Consider the following 22,544-nt stretch of genomic DNA (forward strand, 5'->3'; position numbering starts at 1 on the left):
AATCAACCAACAAGAGTTATGCACAAGATAAAAGCAATGAGTCAATTAAAAAATACTTCAATATAAATCAAGTTCTGCAAACATAAATTTACAACAATATCATAACATTTGATTAACTAGTCATAAGATCCAGTTAAAGAATCAACAATTGTACAAGCAGTCCAAAGAGGAGAAACAGGCCTAAGTAACAAGTGGAATGAGAAATCAAAGCATTTTCTTCATAGATTATCAGATGTAATCGAAAGACCACAATCAATATCTTATGACACCTTCTAAATTGTTTCAAATAGATCTAGTCGTTCAAAGTCATTTTTACTTCATATTTGTAATATATATTAAATAATCAATTATCATCGACCACAAATAACGAACAAAAATTACCCATTTAAACTGATTATAAAAAGAACATCACCAGAGCTTTTGAAAACTGTTTGTCCAAATGTTTTAACCACTAAAGTTCACTTCCAATCAGTAAGATGTGATAATGCATTTTTTAATTGTTTGGACTGGTAAATATGGTAAATCTATTCAAATGGCCAGCAAGAAAGAAACAAGATTTCAAAAACTTTGCATCTCTATTGTTAGAATAGTAAGGTACCAAATACTGTATGCAAATTTTGCTATTGTTTTCCCACACTACATGTGAAGAAAGGGATTGCATTATCAACTCTCCTCAGTGAGAATCTCACATTACAAATTTGTGAAATCACGGCACGAACATTTCCTCATCTTGTGAATACAAAGTTTCAACTTTTACCACTAGAAAGTTGATAATCAATGATTCGTAAGTCAGCTACAAAAACACTGCTCACACCAGTTAAGGTGGTTCACCTTAAGAGTATTGACCCTACATGCGATACGTCTTTTACTCATGCATGGCGCGACGAAAGGCAGTGCATTGACTTTCTTTGTTTCTTTGAAAAAGACACTTTTCTTGTTGTAAAGACTAAATAAAGGAATGTGTCTATTAATCCTACATTTCCGGCAAACTCACCCTGTTGTTTATTATTGGTCGCTTGCCCACCACCATTTTGTCTTTTCCAACCTCTCCAATTGTTACAAAGACTCTCAGGTTCACTTATCCAGGAACAGAGCGAGTCCTCCTCAAATCGCTCGCTATCTTCAAAAGAAAACCTATCGTTCTCATTTTCCCAATCAAACATAAAGTCCATTATCTCGCCTCGTCTGCGATCTTCAAGTCTGAACGACTCCGGGCTTTTTGTTCCGTCAGCTGCTGTAAGACTAAGGTTCTAAAACCGATTTGACCGACTTGCAATGAGGGTTTTTGAATGAAATGAACAAGATTCACATATATTGGATCTCCGCATTGTAAAGAAATACATAGCAGGAGATGAAACGACTAATTTTTGGTCAAATTTGGCCTAATTAGTCGTCTGACTCCTTCGCCTGCCTGCACAACAATAACAAATTTTGTCGGGAGTGTTCGGTGAAGTCCGTGAGTCACGGTGGCAGCTTCGATTATCTCCGCTAAAAAGCGGAAGCGGAAGGCCTTTTCTAAACTCAAGAGATCAAGGTAAACACCAGTACATGATGAGATGATGACAATCCATCTCAAATCAGTCGAATCCATTTACTAATATTTAGTTTGGGCATTTTGTCATGCAATTAAAGGTTTACTTCATATAATCAAATTGATATTTTGACCACATTTAAGGCACGGAGTCAACTAAATCGATTTTTATTGCAGCCGGAATTTCGTTTTCCACATATTTTGATATTGAACAGAAATCTTCAAATTAAACTATGTAGTTGAAGCTAATGCTTCGGATGGCAAATGCTACACCACTAGACTTGTGTACAGTTTTGAAACAATGTCAAAGACGATTACACCAAGGCGTGTTTTATCTGATAACGGTGGAATGCTGTCCTAGAATTGACCATTGAACAGGCATGCTGTTGTCTTATCGCCTCTTTGACTTTATAGAGAAGTGGACTGGCAGAGGCTACATCCACTTCTCTTCGCAAATCTTCATGTTTTGATTCTAGAAAACGCGTAAATGCCAACATTTCTCAACAACAAAAAAATACATACTTGTATTCTAATTTATGTCGCTGGTAGTGCAGTGGCATATTAAACTGAGTTGGGAAAAGATCACTTCTTTGATATAATTTAGATCATTAGTTCACTAATCTATACAACTCTTAGAATGGTCATTGGTCTCTTAGCTGAGTAGACTACTTTTTGGGTATTTTTAATTTTAGTGGGTATTACAGAGTTCTCAATTGTCTAAATATGAGGCTTTTGAAAGGCCCCATTCCCAATTCAAATAATGTGCCTTTTTCCCCCCCAAAAGCGTTAAATTTTCCCAGTTGTTATTACCAAAAAATGTATGAAGAGAAATAATCAGCGATCAGGTTATTTTTTTAAGGTCTTTATATCAAGAGCCAGAGTGTTTCAAATGCTAGTTGTATTCCTCACGACTGTACGTCAATTGTGTTCAATGTTTTCCAGTTGAATTTATTGTTGTCACATACACACACACCCTTATTTTTTTCTGATCTGGGATCAACACATTTATTTTCTTTTTATACTTATGTTTCGTAAACATACATTAAAGATTATCCAAATCTCTCTTATGTATAAGTAAAATTCTCATCATCCGTGATATTTCTTCTTACAATCGCTGAAAATGTGATCTATTACATTTTTAGATGATAGTTAACGAATATTTACAATGCATTTAAGTAGAAAAGGTGTGTAGAAGGTTAGGGGTGGGGGTGTGTTGCATGAACCATTATGTCTCAAGTGCCTGTGTATATATTAAAACTTCCCCTATTGTGACCTCACCACGTGCGAGTTAAAAAATAAGCGATAAATTTTCTTCAGAAAAATTGGCACGCCGAATACAACTAGCTGTTTCGGGGGGGGGGGGGGGGGGTAGAGGCATTTATGAACAATAAGGCTACCTTGCTTTGATTTATTTTCATTGTTTGGGAATTTTAAAGCAAAAATTTGGATTTTAACATTGGGAATTTGGGCCTTATTTCGGCCCCCTACAGATCCTTTCAAAAAACAGGGCTATCTAGAGTTACTACACGAGTTCTTGTTGCTTGTGAAACAGAAATAAAATTGATAGAAAGCGAAAGAAACTCTATTCTTTATAATTTATTGAGTATGTTGATTTTTCAAATACATGATGAATTCAACTAAGATATGTTAACAATTTGTATATATGATATGTTCAGCAAATGAAATCCTATCTCTGAATGGTGTTCTGTTCATTGCCCCAGTATCTCGCTCCATTTTCCTTAGAATGTTGACTGTCTGAAAATTAAGATATATTAAAGCATTTTTTAAATCTGATTCTTGTATGTCAGACATTTCAATATACATAACATTATGCTGGACTGGCAGTTTTCAAAAACTCTAGACAAGCTAGACTAATAATTAATTTGGTTTGAATGTCTGAGATTTTTCATTTAGATTAATATTAAAATTTGAAGCCAATGCTAATGAAACTGATCTGTAATCTTATTCTGTGATTGTAATCAAAAGATATATATTTGATTATTTTTCAGATGGCCCCACGAAAAGGGAAGAAGGAACAGCAAGAGCAAGTTGTACTCGGCCCCCAAGTCAAAGAGGGCGAAAACGTTTTTGGAGTGGCTCACATTTTTGCCAGCTTCAACGATACATTTGTACATGTCACTGACTTGTCCGGAAAGTAAGTACATGTAAAATACACAGGAAGTAAAATGGTAACAAAATGCTCAAGGTTGTAGATGATGTCAATATGCATGTAAGAAGCTTGAGGTTGTAGAATGTGAACATTTATTAAGGACCGGTTCAAATTAGTCAGTCCCGTTGGGGTCCGGGTTAGAATAGGTCCTCAGTACCCCTTAATTGTTGTAAGAGGCGACTATATGGGGCAGTCCTTTGGACGAGACCAAAGAACTGAGGCCCCGTGTCTCAGCAGGTGTGTCACGATAAAGATCCCTCCCTGCTTAAAGGTCGTAAATGCCAAGCATAGGCCTAAATTTTGCAACCCTTCATCGGCAATGGTGACGTCTCCATATGAGTGAAAAATTCTCAAGAGGGGCGTTAAACAATATACAGTCGATCAATCAAATTAGTCGTATCATGTTATGTAACATATATATTATGTATTAAAAGTATTTCTTCAGTATAGACACTTTGGGACAATCAAGTTTAGAACATTTCTTGTTCTATACTGTTGCTGAATATTAGAATTTAGCTTAGAGTTTCAGAACAGGTAATTTTTTCTAGATTTCATAGCCCTTGGGTCTAGTGATACTTTTAACTTATACCCTGGTGACCGATAAGCCCTGTGGGCCTCTTGTTTTTATTACAAGGTATTTTTAAAAATCTTGACTCGTGTGTCGGGATATAAATTTACAGAAGGTGTAAATGCTTTATTAGATCAGGTTAGGCAGTATGTAACAGATTATCTTGGGAATTACTGGATAACAGATTCAACGTGATTATGATGTGTGTTATTTTAGAGAAACTATCGCTCGCATCACAGGAGGGATGAAAGTCAAGGCTGACAGAGATGAAGCTTCTCCCTATGCTGCTATGTTGGCAGCTCAGGATGTTGCTGAGAAGTGCAAGCTCCTCGGCATCACTGCACTGCACATTAAGCTGAGGGCTACAGGAGGAAACAGGTGGGTGGCGGCTGCCCTAGTATTATAGCAACTGACCATCTTATCACAAGGTCAATACATGGGTTTCTCTTAATTAGAAGATGAAGACTTCAAGCACAATTTAGATTTTAGTATTAACAATAATTTTGCAATGTGCATCTTTGAATTGATAAGGCTGGGCTAAAGGTTATTTAGAAGGAATACAACAGTTAAAATTTGTAGCAGAATCTCAGGCTAACACAGTTTGTTACTGAAGGCTGCACTGGTTTCTTTTAGGCTAATGATTTACAAAAAGTTATTCTCATTGTCATTTTTATGCTCCCTGCAAATTTTTCGAGGGAGCATATAGTTGCTGTCATATCTGTCCGAGCTCTTATCTCCTAAACCTTTCATTAGAAATTGATCATAATTGATCACAAATTTTCCTTGGGACAGGGACTTTTGATCCAAGGTCATTTTAGAAAGAGCAAGGTCATTCAGAACATATACCTTACATAAGCAAAAGTTTTCTGATTTTTAGTTTTTGAACAGGTATTGATCATATATCACACAAATAAGTAATGGGCAAATGGCTTTCAGACAAAGATCACTCAGGGTCATTTTGTAAAGTTCAAGTTCACTCAGTATGAGGTAGTTCATTGGTTAGATGCAGTTCAGGGAGCATCCACTAGTTTGAATTCCATGGGAATCTTGGTTAGAATAGGTCCTCAGTACCTCTTGCTTGTCATAAGAGGCAACATAATGGGGCGGTTCTTCAGATGAGACCACAAAAATGGAGGCCCCGTGTCACAGCAGGTGTGGCATGATAAAGATCCCCTGCGCAAAGGCCTTAAGCACTGAGCATAGGCCTATATTTTGCAGCCCTTCACCAGCAATGGTCTCCATATGAGTGAAAAATTCTCGAGAGGGAAATTAAACAGTAATCAATCAATCAATCAATCCATTTCTGATGACGGGTCTCCTACATGCAGTAGTTGTGATCTGCATGAACAGACACTTTAATAATACTTTTTATAAAAAACATTGCCCTAAAATGCTATTTTAACACTGTAGAATTCTTTCCATGGAAAATATTTATGTATTGTAGACCGATGTGATTTTCTATAGGTGTTATCAATTGGTTCACCATAACACTGATATTCATTTTGTAATTTTCGTATACATGTTGAAAGGTAAACTAGTGATACAGTCCTGATATTATTAAAAGTTATATAATATGTCAGCCCTGACAGCCTGCCTACTCTTACCATGACCTCGGGAACAAGTCCCGTGTCAGGCTGCTTAGATTTACAAATTGGCTGGATATAGTTTATATTTTACGATCAGAATAAGTTGTTTTACGTATGGATTTTTTTATAGTCTGTCACTAAACTCAGGTGGAGTTCTAATTTGACAGATTTCATTTGTTGTTTTGAAGCTGTGTCCCTTTATATAATGAGAAAAAACAGCAATGCTAGTTTGATGAAGGACACTTGCAACAATCAAATCAGATTTCTCCGTTTTCAAATATTTTTGTACAAAATGTGGACATAGTCACTGGGAGGAAAAGTTAAATATGTCTCGGTGAGAAAGGGGGGGGGGGGGATGTTAGTCCTCTAGCTTGAGAGCTGCAATTTTCTGTCTTTTATAGAAGCAGTTAGTCAAATGTAACCTACATATTAATGTTTGACCTTGAATTTTGTGTAATGATGTAAAGTTTATTTCAGTGACAATGTGAAATTATGAATTTCTCTTGTTACAGGACCAAAACCCCAGGACCTGGGGCCCAGTCCGCTCTCAGAGCCTTGGCACGTTCAGGAATGAAGATTGGAAGAATTGGTAATTAATCTATTTCATTATTGTTGATACAAAAGGAATTGCCTCTTTGTCCTTCACAAAATGGAGAAGACATCGAAACTGGTTCATCTTGGGGCATTTTAAACAGCAGATTATTTGTTGGGGCCCTATTGTAATCACTCTGTCCATTCGTCAGCATTTTCTGTGGCACACAATAACTTAAGTTTCCTTGGAAATATTTTCATAAGTTTTACAGATAATACTTAGGTAGTAGAGGACGACCTCTTTCGATTTTCAGATTTATCGGCTTCGTCATTACAGAGTTATGGGGCTAAGAATTTTTATGCCCCCGAAATCGAAGAGGTGGGTGGGGGGCATTGTTGTTTTTGTCCTGTGCGTCATTCTGTCTGAAACTTTAACCTTGCTAATAACTTTTGAACAGTAAGTGATAGAGATTTGATATTTCACATGAGTATTCCTTGTGACAAGACCTTTCCGTGGGTACCAACATTTTTGACACTTTGACCTTGGAGTTTGACCTACTTCTTGAAAACTTTAACCTAGCTAATAACTTTTGAACAGTAAGAGCTAGAGCTTTGATATTTCACATGAGTATTCCTTGTGACAAGACCTTTCCGCTGGTACTAAACCTTTTGACCTTGACATTTGACCTACTTTTTAAAAAAATTACATTGGTCATAACTTCTAGATGGTAAATATTAGAGCTTTCATATTGTACATGAGCATTTCTTGTGACAGGATCTTTCTACTGTTACCAAGATATTTGTCCTTGTGACCTTGGCCATCTTTGGAATTGGCCATTATCGGGGGCATTTGTGTTTCACAAACACATCTTGTTTTAATGCTGATAAGATAATAGTATACAGTTATTGACTGTTTGTAAGGACAACGGCTGTTTTGCTTGACCCGAGAATGGATCTTCGGCTTTGGGCAATAGATCCGCTCAAGGGTCGGACAAAAACAGCTGTTTTCCGAGGACACAGTATATAACTGTTTTGTTATACACCTTCATTTTTAGGTTGTTTTTATGAGCTGCAAATGGTTTGTTGACTTCTCTTTTAACAATTCAGAGTGATTGCAAAAAATTATCACTATATCCACTTGCTTAAAAGAAAACATACCCAATATCCTAATTAGTAATCGATAATTACACTTTTCGTGTCTGTTTTTCATCACATCTAATAAATTCTGTATTTCATTATTTGTCAAATCAGTGAGCCTCACTATTTTTAAATATGTAAACAAAGCAGCAGACAGAATCACATGACTTACTCAGCCAATAAAAATGGGGCAGACTATTGCCCAGTCAACAGTTGGTAAACTGTTGACTGGTCAATAGACCACGAATGTGAGAGTTGATTTAACAGTTAAAATGTTGGTTCTAAATTGTATTAGTTTTATATAGGAAAGAAATGAAGGTCTATAACAACATTTTCTATGGCATGCAATAACTTGAGAAGATTTTCTTAGAACTTGGATAGGGCCCCAAAAAAAAATGTATGTTGGTATGCACTTTCCCGACCGACCCCAAAAAAATTCCGTCTACCCCAACACATTTTTTCCATTCCGCCTCCTAAATTTCAAACGTTATCTAAAAATAGTAACCATGATCTTACACACAAGAACCATGACCATGGCGAACGGTAATCACAGCTGAGATTCAGCTCAGCTGGATATTTGAACTAAAGCTGTTGCCGAATATCCGGACAGTCCTTCATAAATCCAATTTACAAGTAACCTTCAGCCGGTGCAAACAATTATTGTGCACCTTGACAACAATCTGCTTCAGTTAAGTTATTTGTATATTTAACTTTCCACCGCCATGTACAATACATTTCTTGCCGTTAGTTATGTTCATTTTAAACAACCACTTATTTTTCATTCAAAACTGACAAAAGATAAGCATCCATCACAGTATGTCGGGACACACTGAATACTTGAACTTTTAAAAACCTAGCTAGCTAACGGAGGAAGGAATGTTTTGATTCGTAATATAACTTTTATTTAATTACAAGATAATCACTGTATTTTATGCATAGTAGAATACTAAATCATTAAAAATTTATTTGACTTATAAAATCCAAAAAAAAAAGATCTCCATGTACCTACTTACTGACCCTTATAATAAGAATTTTCAGGTGAAAGTGGAAACCAACATGTTATTTTTATTTTTTTTTTTTTTTTTTTTTTTTTTTTTGGCCTAAGGAAGAGAAGAGTTTTCAGATTTATCAGTTTAGTCACTAGAGAGTATGGGGCTTGGAATTTTTAGGTCACCTGAGTAAACTCAGATGACCTATTGCAATTAGTTTTCATCCGTCATGTGTCATCCGTTAACAATTGAACATTTTTATCTTCTTGATAACTACCATTCCAATTCTTTTCAAATTCAGTATGAAGCATCATTGGGACAAGGGGAACATAAATTGTAAATTTCAGGACTCCAGCACCCCTGGGGCCCATGGGGCGGGGCAAAAACTGCCCAAAATTGACCAATTTTCAAAAATCTTCTTCTCAAGAACCACACACGTGTAAGAAAAACTAAATGCATGGTGATGTAGAGCAGGAAGGCCTCTACCAAAATTGTAAATTTCATGATCCTGGGGGCAGGAATTCTGACCCCAGGGTGGGGCCAAACTTGTTATATAGTGTTTATGTGTAAAACACTTGAATAACATCTTTAGTGCTATTTATACTAAATTGAAACTAAATGGATAGAGCAGGTATTCTTTTACCAAAATTGTAAATTTTGATGATCCCCAGAGGAAGGGTTCTGACCCCAGGGTAGGGCCAAACTTAGTATATATTATTTATGTGTAAGTTTGCTGATACTGTTTAAAATCCAAATGCATACTTGCAAATGTTTTAATGTTAATACACCTATTATTTAAAGCCTTTCATCAGTGTATGTACTTTTGAGGGCAGTGAAGTTTTAAGAACACATCTTGTTTTATGCTGTTGCTGAACATTAGAATTTAGCTTAGATATTCAGAACAGGAATTTTTATGCCCCCGAGATCGAAGATCGGGGGCCATATTGTTTTTGTCCTGTTTGTCATTCTGTCTGAAATTTTAACCTTGCTAATAACTTTTGAACAGTAAGTGATAGAGCTTTGATATTTCACATGAGTATTCCTTTTGACAAGACCTTTTTGTGGGTACCAACATTTTTGACCATGTGACCTTGACCTTGAAGTTTGACCTACTTTTTGAAAACTTTAACCTTGCTAATAACTTTTGAACAGTAAGTGATAGAGCTTTGATATTTTACATGAGTATTCCTTGTGACAAGACCTTTCCGTAGGTACCAACATTATTGACCCTGTGACCTTGGAGTTTAATCTACTTTTTGAAAATTTTAACCTTGCTTATAACTTTTAAACAGTAAGTGATAGAGCTTTGATATTTCACATGAGTATACCTTGTGACAAGACCTTTCCATTGGTATTAAACCTTTTGACCTTGACATTTGACCTACTTTATTAAATTTTTTACATAGGTCATAACTTCTAAATGGTAAATATTAGAGCTTTCATATTGTACATAAGCATTTCTTGTGACAAGATCTTTCTACTGGTACTCAAGATATTTGTCCTTTTGACCTTGGCCATCTTCGGAATTGGCCATTATCGGGGGCATTTGTGTTTCACAAACACATCTGTTTTTTTGTTTTTTTTTAGATTTCATAGCCCATGGAAGTAGTGATACTTTTTCACTAGTATTCAGGTGACCGATAAGGCCTGTGGGCCTCTTGTTTATATTAATAGGATAATGGCACTGTCTATGGCACAGGATACCTTGAGATTACAAGCAATGTTTTTCATAAATTTTACTTTACCTCATCAGATCTGTTAGTTCAAGTATATATTCTCTTGTTTGCCTTGTATGTAAATTTACATGCATCACACTCTTGACGGCTTCGTTAAAATTACTTGGACATCTCCAACCAAACTAGTGCAAGATAAACTGATAATAATTGTTTGGTTTTAAGAATGGCTACACAATGAATTTAAGATAATGAAGTGGATGAGGAAATTTCAATGAAACCTGTTGCAAAGCTTCTTTATGGTACAAGTCTGTTTAAATGAAAGGTCATGTTCCCTCTCAAGGGGACTGAAGGGGAGGTAATCAAGAACGTGAAAAATTAGATTTTATTGAATGATTGGAGTTGCACTGGCTGGACTTTACATTTTATGATAAGTCGCTTAAAATTGTACCTTAATAGATTCCCTGCATTTCATACATGTAATTGTAGAGAAATACTCAGGATTCATGGACTGTACTTTATGTTTCAGAGGATGTGACCCCAATTCCATCGGACAGTACTCGCAGAAAGGGAGGTCGTCGTGGTCGTCGTTTGTAAATTTACAAATTAAAACATGTACAAGTGTGAAAGTTTTTGTTATCTAAAGAAAAGGAATTGATTTCTATTGATCCAAAGTTCTGAGCGGATATCTGACTGTGTTGAAGGGGCATGGACACGATTTGAGCTTTAAAAAAAATTCCAATTTTATTTTTCCATTTTTAGCTCTTCTGAGCCGAAGGCTCAAAGAGCTAATGCTATGGCCATTTGTGCGGTGTGCGTAAACTTTTTAGAAAAAGGGCTATAACTCAAGAACCCCTTGGCCAATTTTTTTCAAATTTGTTACAGGGTATCATTGGCCCAAGGGCTTTCATACATACTAAATAGAGGGATGTGACCCTTTAACAAGGGGAGATAATCAGGAAAATACAAACAAAAGTAGTGGTTGCTAAAAAATCTTCTCAAGAACCACTGGGCAGATTATCACCAAACTTACACATAAGGATGAGGATATGTTGTAGATTAAAAATTGTTCAAGGCATTACCCTGGGGCAAAGGGCATGGTCTCAAGGTCACTTCAAAGTTGACCTAAATTTATATTTCCTTAAATCTTCGATATTTTAGTCATTATAAGGACTAGGATCATCAAAATTTGACAGTTGATGCATCTTAGGACCTTGTGTCAAGTTGTCTCAAAAGTAGGTCACGGTGACCTACTTTTTGAATTTTGCAGGTATTTATTTTAAAATTAATTTTGATGCATATCTTGGACACTTTGAAGCCTATGATCATCAAAACTTGTCAGTTGGTGGATCATGGGACTTTGAAATGCGTCAACTGAAAAATAGGTCACCGTGACCTACTTTCTGAATTTTATGGCTTATCATTTATAGATATATTTTAAGTTGTTATTTCAAATACCGAGAGGTTTAGAATCATCAAATCTTGTAAGTTGTTGAATCTTGAGGCCTTGAAACATATTTATAAAAAAAGTAGGTCACAGTGACCTACTTTTTGAATTTTGCAGATATTCAAATTTCACATTTTCAATTTTAGATGCATATTTTGGGCACTGTAAAACTTAGGATCATCAAACTTTGTCAGTTGATGCGTCTTCAGTCTTCGGTTTGTGTCGACCAAAAAGTAGGTCACCGTGACTTACATTTGGTATTTGACAGCTAAATTACTATATTTCAGACACTATTTGACCTACAATTATCAAACTTTGTCAGTTGATGCATCTTGAGTCTTCGGAGTGTATCGACCAAAAAGTAGGTCACTGTGACCTACTTTTGGCATTTGACAGTTATATTTATATATTTCAGTCACTAATTGACCTACAATCATCAAACTTTGACAGTTGATGCATCTTGAGTCTACGGAGTGTGTCGACCAAAAAGTAGGTCACCTTGACCTACTTTTGGAATTTGACGGCTATATTTATATATTTCAGATACTATTTGACCTACAGTCATCAAACTTTGTCAGTTGTTGGGTCTTGCATGTTTGAAGGGTGTTGACGAAAAAGTAGGTCAACTTGACCTACTTTTGGAATTTGACGGCTATATTTATATATTTCAGATACTATTTGACCTACAGTCATCAAACTTTGTCAGTTGTTGGGTCTTGCATGTTTGAAGGGTGTTGACGAAAAAGTAGGTCAACTTGACCTACTTTTGGAATTTGACGGCTATATTTATATATTTCAGATACTATTTGACCTACAGTCATCAAACTTTGTCAGTTGATTGGACTTGCATGTTCGGAGTTCGCTGACCAAAAAGTAGGTCACCATGACCTACGATTGGAATTTGACAGCTATATTTCAATATTCAGATACTAATTGGCTTAAAATCATCAAACTTTGTCAGTTGATATTTCTTGGGTTCTCAAAATGTGTAAACCAAAAAGTAGGTCACATTGACCTACTTTTTTTGAATTCTTAGGATTTAACTAGAGATTTAGAATACTAAGAGGCTAAGAATAGAAATGGTGGGGTTGTACAATTTATCAGAAGAGCGATTCTAGGCCCTTGGGCCTCTTGTTATTGTTTACAATGCTCAAGGTAACTCCATACTTGCAGTTTTATCATTTCCATTCATTAGAGTTCAAACTAACAAATTATCAAATAAAATACATACATGTAGGTCAGGCCATCATTAAAAGAAATTTTGTTTGATATACTCCGACCCACATTTTTCAAGTCGGGTAGGTAGGTCGGTATTTTTTAATTTTTTTTAATGTCATAAAAATCAGATTTACAAATTTACTGATGTTTTCATTAAACACGTAATGCTGCCAGACAGAATATAGTTTAGAACATTCATTTTGTACACATTGTATATAATACACGTAAATCTTCCAATGTCTTCTGAAATTTTCTCAGGACGTTTTGTATTCGTCATGGATGAGGACCTCTACAGTTGTTAATAAATAAATTAACATCCCTTTTTATTACCACCGATTGATTCTTCTATTTGTGGTTTGACATTCATAATAGTAAACACTTTAATGTGATCCAAGTGAAATACATGATGACGGCAATTTACAATCAGTTTTAATATTGCCCAATATAATTTTAATGCCGACTTCCCCGCATGGTTCAATTTGTTGTGACGATCATGTTCCATTCGTGTGTCAAAGTTTAAGAGCAAAGTAAAAGTGCCTTTCACCTATTAAATCGTCATAACATTTAAATAATCCCATATTAAAATTTTATGCGTGCTTTTTCAGAAATATATATCATGCAGACTCGTGGTCCGCCATAATTTCGGTGCGCTATCTCGCGTGATTTTTTATTTAAATAACACGGCTTTCAAACTTTTGTACACAAATACGATCAGGTCTCGACGGGGGAGTTCGTAGCTTCTTGCTCTATCTTGTTATACCCCCCGCAACAAGTTGTGGGGGGGTATACTGGAATCGGGTTGTCCGTCCGTCCGTCTGTAGACGCAATGGTTTCCGGGCTCTAAAGCATTATCCTTTCCACCTACCGTCACCATATCATATATATGGACTACCCATGGGATGAAGATGTTCCCTATCGATATTGGGGTCAAAAGGTCAAGCGCACTGGACATCGAAGTAGCAATATGGTTTCCGGGCTCTAAAGCGTTATCCTTTCCACCTACAGTCACCATATCATACATATGGACTACCCATGGGATGAAGATGTTCCCTATCGATTTTGGGGTTCAAAGGTCAAGCGCACTGGACATTAAAGTAGCAATATGGTTTCCGGGCTCTAAAGCGTTATCCTTTCCACCTACAGTCACCATATCATACATATGGACTACCCATGGGATGAAGATGTTCCCTATTGATTTTGGGTTCAAAAGGTCACGTGCACTGGACATCGAAGTAGCAATATGGTTTCCATTTAAATTCTTTAACTGCTTTTTTCATCGCATGGAGATGCTGTGTTCCTAGATAATCCATTTCTCCCTACAAACGAGAATACCCAAGGTTTGTCATGCCATTTGTTTTTTACACTCAGAAAAGAGGTAGTTTATACCTATTACCAACACCCTTTGGGAGATTGGGGTAAGCGGGGGGGGGGGGGGGGGGGGGGGGGGGTATTCTTAGTGAGCATTGCTCACAGTACCTCTTGTTGGTAGATAATGTGGTAATTTGGAGCAGGGATGCGGTATATTTGATTGTTCATATAGAAAAGTGTTTGAAAAGTTCCCGGATTAACAAATGGTCATTATCAAAGTGAAAGTAAAACCGAAAGACGCCCAAAGAACATTTTGATACAGTGTAACAAAAATTCTGTAAAACAACTAGTCAAAAAAAAAAAGGCATCAACTTTAAAACTATATAGTTCCAAGAAGTCTACTTTCCAGGGAGCAAAAAAAAAATTAATTGAAATTTCTAAGTGTGGAAAAAACGATTGGGTCGGGACAAATTTCACGGGTCGGTCGGAGTACATCAAACAAATCAATTTTTATTTTAAGCCCCATCACACAACAGAATCATATCACCGTCAGAAAATTGCAATTTTCCTTAGACAGTGTTATTAAAATTCCATACAAACTGCTTATGATAATATAGTAGCATTAATCATAACAATTTCATGAAACTGTATCTTCACAAAAATATACAAACTATTTGTAAAAAATAAAGGGAAATTATTGCATAATAGACTTGATAAAGAAATCAATAGAGTTATTGCCCTTGGATTCAGTATTTTTGAAACGTATCATTGATTATTCATATATCACTTAGACTTTTGAAATATGTTATTTTTGAAAAGATTTTTTACAATAACTATAGGAATACTCCAACAAAATTTAAGTTCCTATCTTGCATGTGTGTGTGACAAGGTGCTGACAACTTAGTCTGAATGTGTGCGGACAAGCTAGGTGCTGAGCTTGTGTGTGTGGACGAGGTGCTGATCTAGTCTGAGCTTGTGTGTGTTGACGAGGTGCTCGGATGATCTAGTCTGAAGTTGTATCTTTGTGGACAAGGTGCTGATGATCTAGTCTGAACTTGTGTGTGGATAAGGTGCTGATGATCTAGTCTGAACTTGTGTGTGGATAAGGTGCTGATGATCTAGTCTGAACTTGTGTGTGGATAAGGTGCTGACGATCTAGTCTGAACTTGTGTGTGTGACAAGGTACTGATGATCTAGTCTGAACTTGTGTGTATGGATAAGGTGCTGATATGGTCTAGTCTGAATTTGTGTGTGGATAAGGTGCTGATGATCTAGTCTGAACTTGTGTGTGTGACAAGGTGCTGATATGGTCTAGTCTGAATTTGTGTGTGGATAAGGTGCTGATGATCTAGTCTGAACTTGTGTGTGTGACAAGGTGCTGATGATCTAGTCTGAACTTGTGTGTGGATAAGGTGCTGATGATCTAGTCTGAACTTGTGTGTGGATAAGGTGCTGATGATCTAGTCTGAACTTGTGTGTGGATAAGGTGCTGACAATCTAGTCTGAACTTGTGTGTGTGACAAGGTGCTGATGATCTAGTCTGAACTTGTGTGTGGATAAGGTGCTGATGATCTAGTCTGAACTTGTGTGTGGATAAGCCAAGACCAATTTCAAGAGGCTTTCTCCCATAGGAGACAGGCGCGTAGCTGCCATGTATAAGCAGGGGCTTGCACATTATTTGATGACCAACGTAGAAAAAATGGGTTGGTGAGAGAAAGATGATGCCTGTATCTACTGCATCTACTGAACGTTCCTTCAGCTCACTTTGAAGGGTACTTACGAAGCACCATGGGTCAGGAGAGATTTTCGTCTTTTTTTCTCTCCACAGGAATAGATACAGATAAAGTCGTTGACATTTTCTTATCATTAAAGAACAGAAGATTGTAATGAAATTACATGAATGAAATATCACCTGAAAGTTTTCAGGGTTTTTTTCTTGAGTTGTTATTTTCTAAAATTCCAATCTACTCTTCGAAGTTTATTGGTTCATTTCATTCAACATGCATATATTGGGACATGAAAAATTGAAAAGGTTTGGGCAACTGATTTGGGCACAGGATACATTTTTGAAAATCATGTATCTTCAGTGATTCTTAAAATCATGCTTAAACAAAAAAATGTGGTCAATTATTAAATATATTTTGTTAAAAAAGAAGCTCTTTATATGTATTTTAGGGGGCCCTGATTTGCTACAATCGTTTTCTGTTGGGGGGGGGGGGGGGGCTTTGCCCCCCTGATCCCCCCACCAGGGCTTTGTCCTGGACCTGCTAGGGAACTAGGGCGGTCCCCAGACCCTTCGCCTGTTTGGGCTAGCACTTCTAAACAGGGCTATAACTACGTGCCTGAGAAAGGTCTTTTACTTGAGTTCTCTTAGGTGTAACAGGGAGGGAAAAAATGCAACGGATCAGACCAGGATCTGAACCCGAGCCCCCTGAATCTCTAGTCAGGTGCTCTATCAATTAACTGAGCTATCTGGCCACCGGCAATCGAATCTGCTGACCACTACATTTCTCCCTCCTTAATTGTCTTCACACTTGAAGACATCAACCCACTGCCAGATTCTTTTTGCCCCAGGCAGGCATTTTCACCTGTAAGTTCCAGGGGCTGGTCTTCGGCTTAAAATGTAACAGTAAGGAAGAAAATGCAAAGGCCCAGACTGCATGCCAGGATTTGATTCCGGGCCCCCTGAATCTCTAGTCAGATACCAACTGAGCGATCTGTCCACCGGCGATCAAATCCGGCTGACCGCTACACTTATAGTAATTATGTGAGAATACCTTGGATTCCAAAGGATATGTCAATCAAATTACCATTTGAAGATAAAATTTCATATCAACTATTCCCATGAGTTGAGGATTATACACTTCATAGGTTTTAAGGTCAGAGGTTGTAAATTGTATAGGTTGATAAGAAGTGGCCTGTGATGTCAAATATTATTGGAGCTTAACGTAGTTCCACACTCGTGTGACGTCATAGGATTTTGCAAAGTCAATAATTTAATGATAGGAACATAAATTTTGTTGGAATCTTTTTCAATAGTTATTGTAAAAAATCTCGTTAACCATAAAATATTTCAAAATTCTTAGTTATATTTGAATAGTCAATGATATGTTTCAAAATATTGAACCCAAGGACAATAACTCTGTTTTCTTTAAATTATTTATCAAGTCCATAATGCGATAGATTTCCTTTATTTTTGACAAACATTTTACCAAGGTGATAAGGAATCATGATCTGTGTCTTTTCATGAAATTACATACAATTTTAATCACGAGTGATTTAAATAGCTCAGCTGTATGGTGACAGACTTCAGTTTTTGATGGGGGTATACATAATCTGGAAGCTATAGATTTGAAATTATTAAGGAAAGGTATGGATTTTTTCCCATGAATAACTATAACAGATGTAACTCTACTAATATAAACAGAAAAAATGATATGTAAACCATGCTATAAGGAAAATGCGTCCACATTTGTTTGTTTTTTAACATTTTGGGGAATAACGCTAATTCAATAATTTTGCACATATTATTCTAAAACTTGATGAACATATTGAAAATGACATGTGTTTTAGTTATTGACATGTTTCCCGATAAATAAATGCAATTCAAAAAATATTTCGTTGTCTTTATATTAAAATAACAACAAATAACTGTTTCCAATGAATTTCATAAAAATCTACATCGGGGTATATGACTTTAGTGGTGTATGTAATGAAAATTAATATGGAAACCCTTAACTGTTTTGCCTTTTTTCATTACTCTGAATGTTAATTTATTGATTCCAAACAAAAAAATGCTACCTAAACCCCAAAAATCCAGGACTAAGGACCTACCTTAATTAACTATGCAAAGTGTCATGAAGTCATTCATGGATTAAGGGTGGCCACAAAGTGTTGATTTGAAAGGCATGGGGTCAATTGGTGCATGTAAGAAATAGCATCTGTTTATGTCTTGAGTATTCTTTTAACTTAAGCAATGAAGTGTTTAGCTCACCTGAGCTGAAAACTCAAGTAAGCTTTTCTGATCACCTGTTTTCCGTCTGTCTGTAAACTTTTTACATTTTCGACTTCTCCAGAATCACTGGGCCAATTTCAACTAAACTTGACAGAAAGCATCTTTGGGTGAAGGACTTTCAAGTTTGTTCAAATGAAGGGCCATGCCCCCTTCAAAGGGGAGATAATCACAAAAATGCAATAATAGGGTGGGGTCACTTAAAAATCTTCTCAAGAACCACTGGGCCAGAAGAACTGAAATATACATGAAAGCTACCTGACATAGTGTAGATTCAAGTTAATTTGTTAAAATCATGAACCCCCAGAGGTGGGGTGGGGCCATAATAGGGGATCACAGTTTATTGACTTACAAATATATAGAGAAAATCTTCTCAAGAACCACTGGGCCAGGAAAGTACAAATTTACAGGAGAGCTTCCTGACATAGTGCAGATTCAAATTTGTTAAAATCATGGCCCTCGGGGGGGGGGGGGGGGGGGGGGGGGGGGGGGGGTAGGATGGGGCTACAATAGGTGATTGAAGTTTTACATATAATTGTATAGGGAAAATCTTTAAAAAATCTTCTGAAGAATCAATGGGCCAGAAAAGTTTACATAAAACCTTCCTGACATAGTCACTGATAGTGCAGATTCAAGTTTGTTAAAATTCTTTAAATATGGGACAAGGTGACTAAGGTGAGCAGTGTGGCCCATGAGTCTCTTGTTTGTTATACAAATATGTTGCTATTTCTTGCATTTGAAATTCTTTAATCTGTACCAGCAGTTATAAGCTATTCTTAAAATAAATTTATGAGGAATGAAAACTGAATGTCTTACTGAAAGGGGTGGTAGGCGACCATTTCAATTTTTTTTTTATCTTTCTCTTAAATTTCCTTATTTTTAACTAAAAATCCTCATTTTCTCATATATTTTTTTTGGCTATAAAGTGCTTGACAGACCTACTCCCTGGGGACATGATTTTTACAAACTTAAATCTGCACTACATCAGGAAGCTTTCTTGTAAATGAAAACTTTTCTGGCCCAGTGATTCTTGAGAAGATTTTTCCTACATATTTGTATATAAAACTTTGATCCAGACAGACAACAGGTGATCAGAAAAGCTTGAGCTTTCAGCTCAGGTGAGCTAATAAAAATGAATTGTCGAGGGATGCTTTTTCTGTGCTTCAAAAACTATTTTACTTATATTCAACAAATAATAATTTGTAATACTTAACACATATTTAGGAAAATGGTAAAGTTTGCTAAAATATAGAAAATATCACAAACTGTGTGTTGAACAGTAATTATTTTCTCTAATTAACACATTTATTTGATTTTTCACAAGAATTTAACAAATTGCAATTTTTTAGGACAATAAATGTTGAAATCCTAAAATTAGGAAAAGATTAGGAACAGTACACTGTTCAAAATAAGGAAAATCAGGAGTCGCTTGACAGACCGATTCAATATATAGGGAAAATCTTTAAATATGGTCCAAGGTGACTCAGGTGAGCGATGTGGTCCACGGGCCTCTTGTTCAGTAATTAGGAATGATCTTTCAGCTTCACAAACTTATTTTGAAAAAAATATCTATAGGCATCTGCCTTTTCAACGTGACATGCACATCCATATTGAAGGAATCATTTAATAACACTGGGGAAATCTTGTCTGTCCATTATTCTATACATCAATGTGCGTTGTCTCGGAATTAATTGGTCAAAAATCCTGTAACCGCCATTCTTTTAACTAGCTCATTTCCATTTGGCCTCAGATCCCATTACCGTACAGAAATGACAGAAACTCTCTTCGTGATAAAATCAAAACAATCTTTATTGTTACATACTTAAATAAATCAACGTTTTGTCGGCAATAAAAATTTCCTCTTTCACTTTATTTCTTGGTGAAAACATTGACCTTTTGAACTTAACATAAAAACATACATTTTGCAAAATATACAGAATAAATATCGGGTTTTTATTATAGGGAGGTACCCCTTGCTTCTATGGCTTTGTTCTTTACCCCATACTACAAACAATGGAAGACGGAGAGTAGAATTAATACAAGCCTTGTTTGCTAATCTCCATTACCGATAGATACATCATAAAGTGGAAGACGGAGAGTAGAATTAATACAAGCCTTGTTTGCTAATCTCCATTACCGATAGATACATCATAAAATGGTGATTGTTGTGAAATAAATTTTGTTTGAATTAAACTAACAATCTAGACATTTATTCATTTTTAAAATACATTTTTAACATGTACAATAACTGACAAAAAATTTAAATCGCTTGTTGTTATGAAATATACATAAGTAGTGATCGTGTAAATGACACGTACATGCTAAAACTTAAAAAGAAGGTTCTGAAATCTTGTAAATGAACATGAAGATACATACATGTATATTGCACTCTACATTTGATATCAGATGTAATGGTACCATTAAAACTCTCCAATATTGATAAAATGCTTCTTTTTGTACATCTATCACTGCATAATATTCTCTTAATGAAATTAATGTTTTTCTTAAAAAGTTTACTTTAGTTTTTAAATAAACAAATCCAATTTCAATGGTAAAACAGTGTATGAATATATGAATTCAGTAGAAAATGGGGGCCTGCATGACCATACTGCTGGTAAAATCCAAGAAAAAGTTCATCTTCACAATGGAATGAAAATACATATACCATAATCATATCAGTCATTTTTGGCATCTGGAGGATTCTGCAGATATTTCTCAAAAGAAATAGTTCAGACATCTTGGTGTTTTAATTTTTGGTGGAATTTCATAAAATATGTGTATCATTTACATGAATGGAAATTTTGGCACTTTTATTGTTGGCAAATTTTCTTTGTGCACTTGATATATGGTATTGATTGGTTAAATAAAAAAAAAGCACAAGTTCCAACATGAAAATATGCATAACACACAAAATACACACGAAAATATGCATGGTTTTTTTTTATAAAGATATGGATTTTTAAAATCCACAGTAAATTTTTCTAGCAATCACTACAACCCACAAGTTATTTCCCCTGAGAGACTAATGCACCACATGATAATAATTCCTTTGTACATGTATTACAATAGCACATGGGATTTACCTAGGTCTGACTAATTAAGTACACTCATAATCTGTAAAGCACTATACAAAGCACTTAATTAATGGTTTCATGAATCAATACTTTATACAAAAAAGTAAATAATCACCAAGCATCAGCTGCTTTGTGACAAGAATGTGTACACACAAATTAATATCATTGCTCAGATCAGCAGTATGTATTGATTTAGAAAACAATATAAAAATTTGACATTCATTCTATAGCTTTTAGCACCAAATTGAGTATGGTCCTTTAAATCTATATCGGAAGTGAATAGAACCTTTAAGGTAACTCCATACTCGCATTATTATCTGATAAAAGTATAGAAAGTGTATTTATTCCCATTCATTAGAGTGAACACTATTAAATAAAATATATAGGTCATTGTACTTTTTAAGATGTGAGACATACATGTACATAGACAGAATCATATAGATCAACGCCAGAAAATTGCAATTTTCCTTAAACAGAATAATCAAAATTTCACAAAAATTGGTTATAATGATATGATAATATTCATAAAAATTTCATGAAATGTTTCTTTACAAAAATTTCATGAAATGTTTCTTTACAAAAATATACAAAATATCTGTGAAAAATAAAGGAAATCTATTGCATAATAGACTTGACAAAGAAATCAATGAAAACAGAGTTATTGCCCTTGGATTCAATATTTCAAAACATATCATTGATTATTCATATATCACTTAGACTTTTGAAATATTTTATGTTTAACAAGATTTTTTATTGTACATATCTAAATAAATCATTGATTTTGCAAAATCTTATGACGTCACATGAGGGTGGAATTACTTTAACAATTAAGCTTTGTTTGTTCTCGCACACAAAATGTTTCATCAAATATTGCATTTAACACAACAAGTATTTTAAAATGTTATAGCACTTTACACTACTTTAATTACAAATACATTTAAACAAAATATTTATGCTAAAGACACTTCTGCCGAAAACACAAATCATTGAAATAGTTATGTACATCATAAAAATACACAGAACAAAAATCATGTTTTCTGTTAGTGACATTCACAACAATTTGCTGCATGTTCTGATTTTTAAATGCTGTATTGTTCGGTTGTCTATATCACAGACAGGAATCACAGATGAGAACTGAAGTCGATCTTTGTGTGCTGAACCTCGGGGAATTCCGGCGTTAACTCTTCTGTAAATATTGAACATTTAAACATGATCATTCTGTTAACATTGAACATTTAATTGTGATCATTCTGTAAAAGTTCCCGTGAAATCACTGGAAATTTGTTGGGATTTTAAAATT

General features: G+C 35.4%; 3 protein-coding genes across 8 annotated transcripts in view; 1 reads left to right on the forward strand and 2 right to left on the reverse strand.

Moving 5' to 3' along the window:
• The window catches only part of LOC125670051 (zinc finger SWIM domain-containing protein 8-like), a 34,463-nt gene extending 33,007 nt beyond the window's left edge, over positions 1-1,456 (reverse strand). The window contains exon 1 of the mRNA XM_056162238.1: positions 995-1,456. Within this exon, the coding sequence (XP_056018213.1) occupies positions 995-1,172 (178 nt within the window). The 5' untranslated portion in view covers positions 1,173-1,456. The remainder of the gene's footprint in view (positions 1-994) is intronic.
• LOC125670080 (40S ribosomal protein S14) lies at positions 1,026-10,814 on the forward strand. 2 transcript variants are annotated; one of them, XM_048905030.2, is made up of 5 exons: positions 1,026-1,534; positions 3,541-3,686; positions 4,486-4,647; positions 6,368-6,444; positions 10,715-10,814. In XM_048905030.2, the coding sequence occupies exons 2-5, from the start codon at positions 3,541-3,543 to the stop codon at positions 10,780-10,782; spliced, it is 453 nt and encodes a 150-aa protein (XP_048760987.1). In that variant the 5' UTR covers positions 1,026-1,534; the 3' UTR covers positions 10,783-10,814. The 2 variants fall into 2 exon arrangements, with proteins under 2 accessions (XP_048760987.1, XP_056018214.1); XM_056162239.1 differs by lacking the exon at positions 1,026-1,534 and adding an exon at positions 1,733-1,909.
• Positions 10,815-19,954: 9,140 nt separating this feature from the next.
• LOC125670058 (sodium-independent sulfate anion transporter-like) overlaps positions 19,955-22,544 on the reverse strand; it is a 47,831-nt gene continuing 45,241 nt past the window's right edge. For all 5 annotated transcript variants that reach the window (XM_048904988.2, XM_056162242.1, XM_056162243.1 and 2 more), the window contains one exon: positions 19,955-22,430. In XM_048904988.2, the coding sequence (XP_048760945.1) occupies positions 22,366-22,430 (65 nt within the window). In that variant the 3' untranslated portion in view covers positions 19,955-22,365. The remainder of the gene's footprint in view (positions 22,431-22,544) is intronic.

This window comes from Ostrea edulis, chromosome 4, assembly GCF_947568905.1.
Source record: "Ostrea edulis chromosome 4, xbOstEdul1.1, whole genome shotgun sequence".
Lineage (NCBI taxonomy): Eukaryota > Metazoa > Mollusca > Bivalvia > Ostreida > Ostreidae > Ostrea > Ostrea edulis.

Coding starts and splice junctions, on each gene's coding strand:
- LOC125670080 (XM_048905030.2), top strand. CDS start 3,541: ATGGCCCCACGAAAAGGGAAGAAGGAACAGCAAGAGCAAGTTGTACTC. Junction 4,648..6,367: donor AGGGCTACAGGAGGAAACAG/GTGGGTGGCGGC, acceptor CTCTTGTTACAG/GACCAAAACCCCAGGACCTG. Junction 6,445..10,714: donor AATGAAGATTGGAAGAATTG/GTAATTAATCTA, acceptor TTTATGTTTCAG/AGGATGTGACCCCAATTCCA.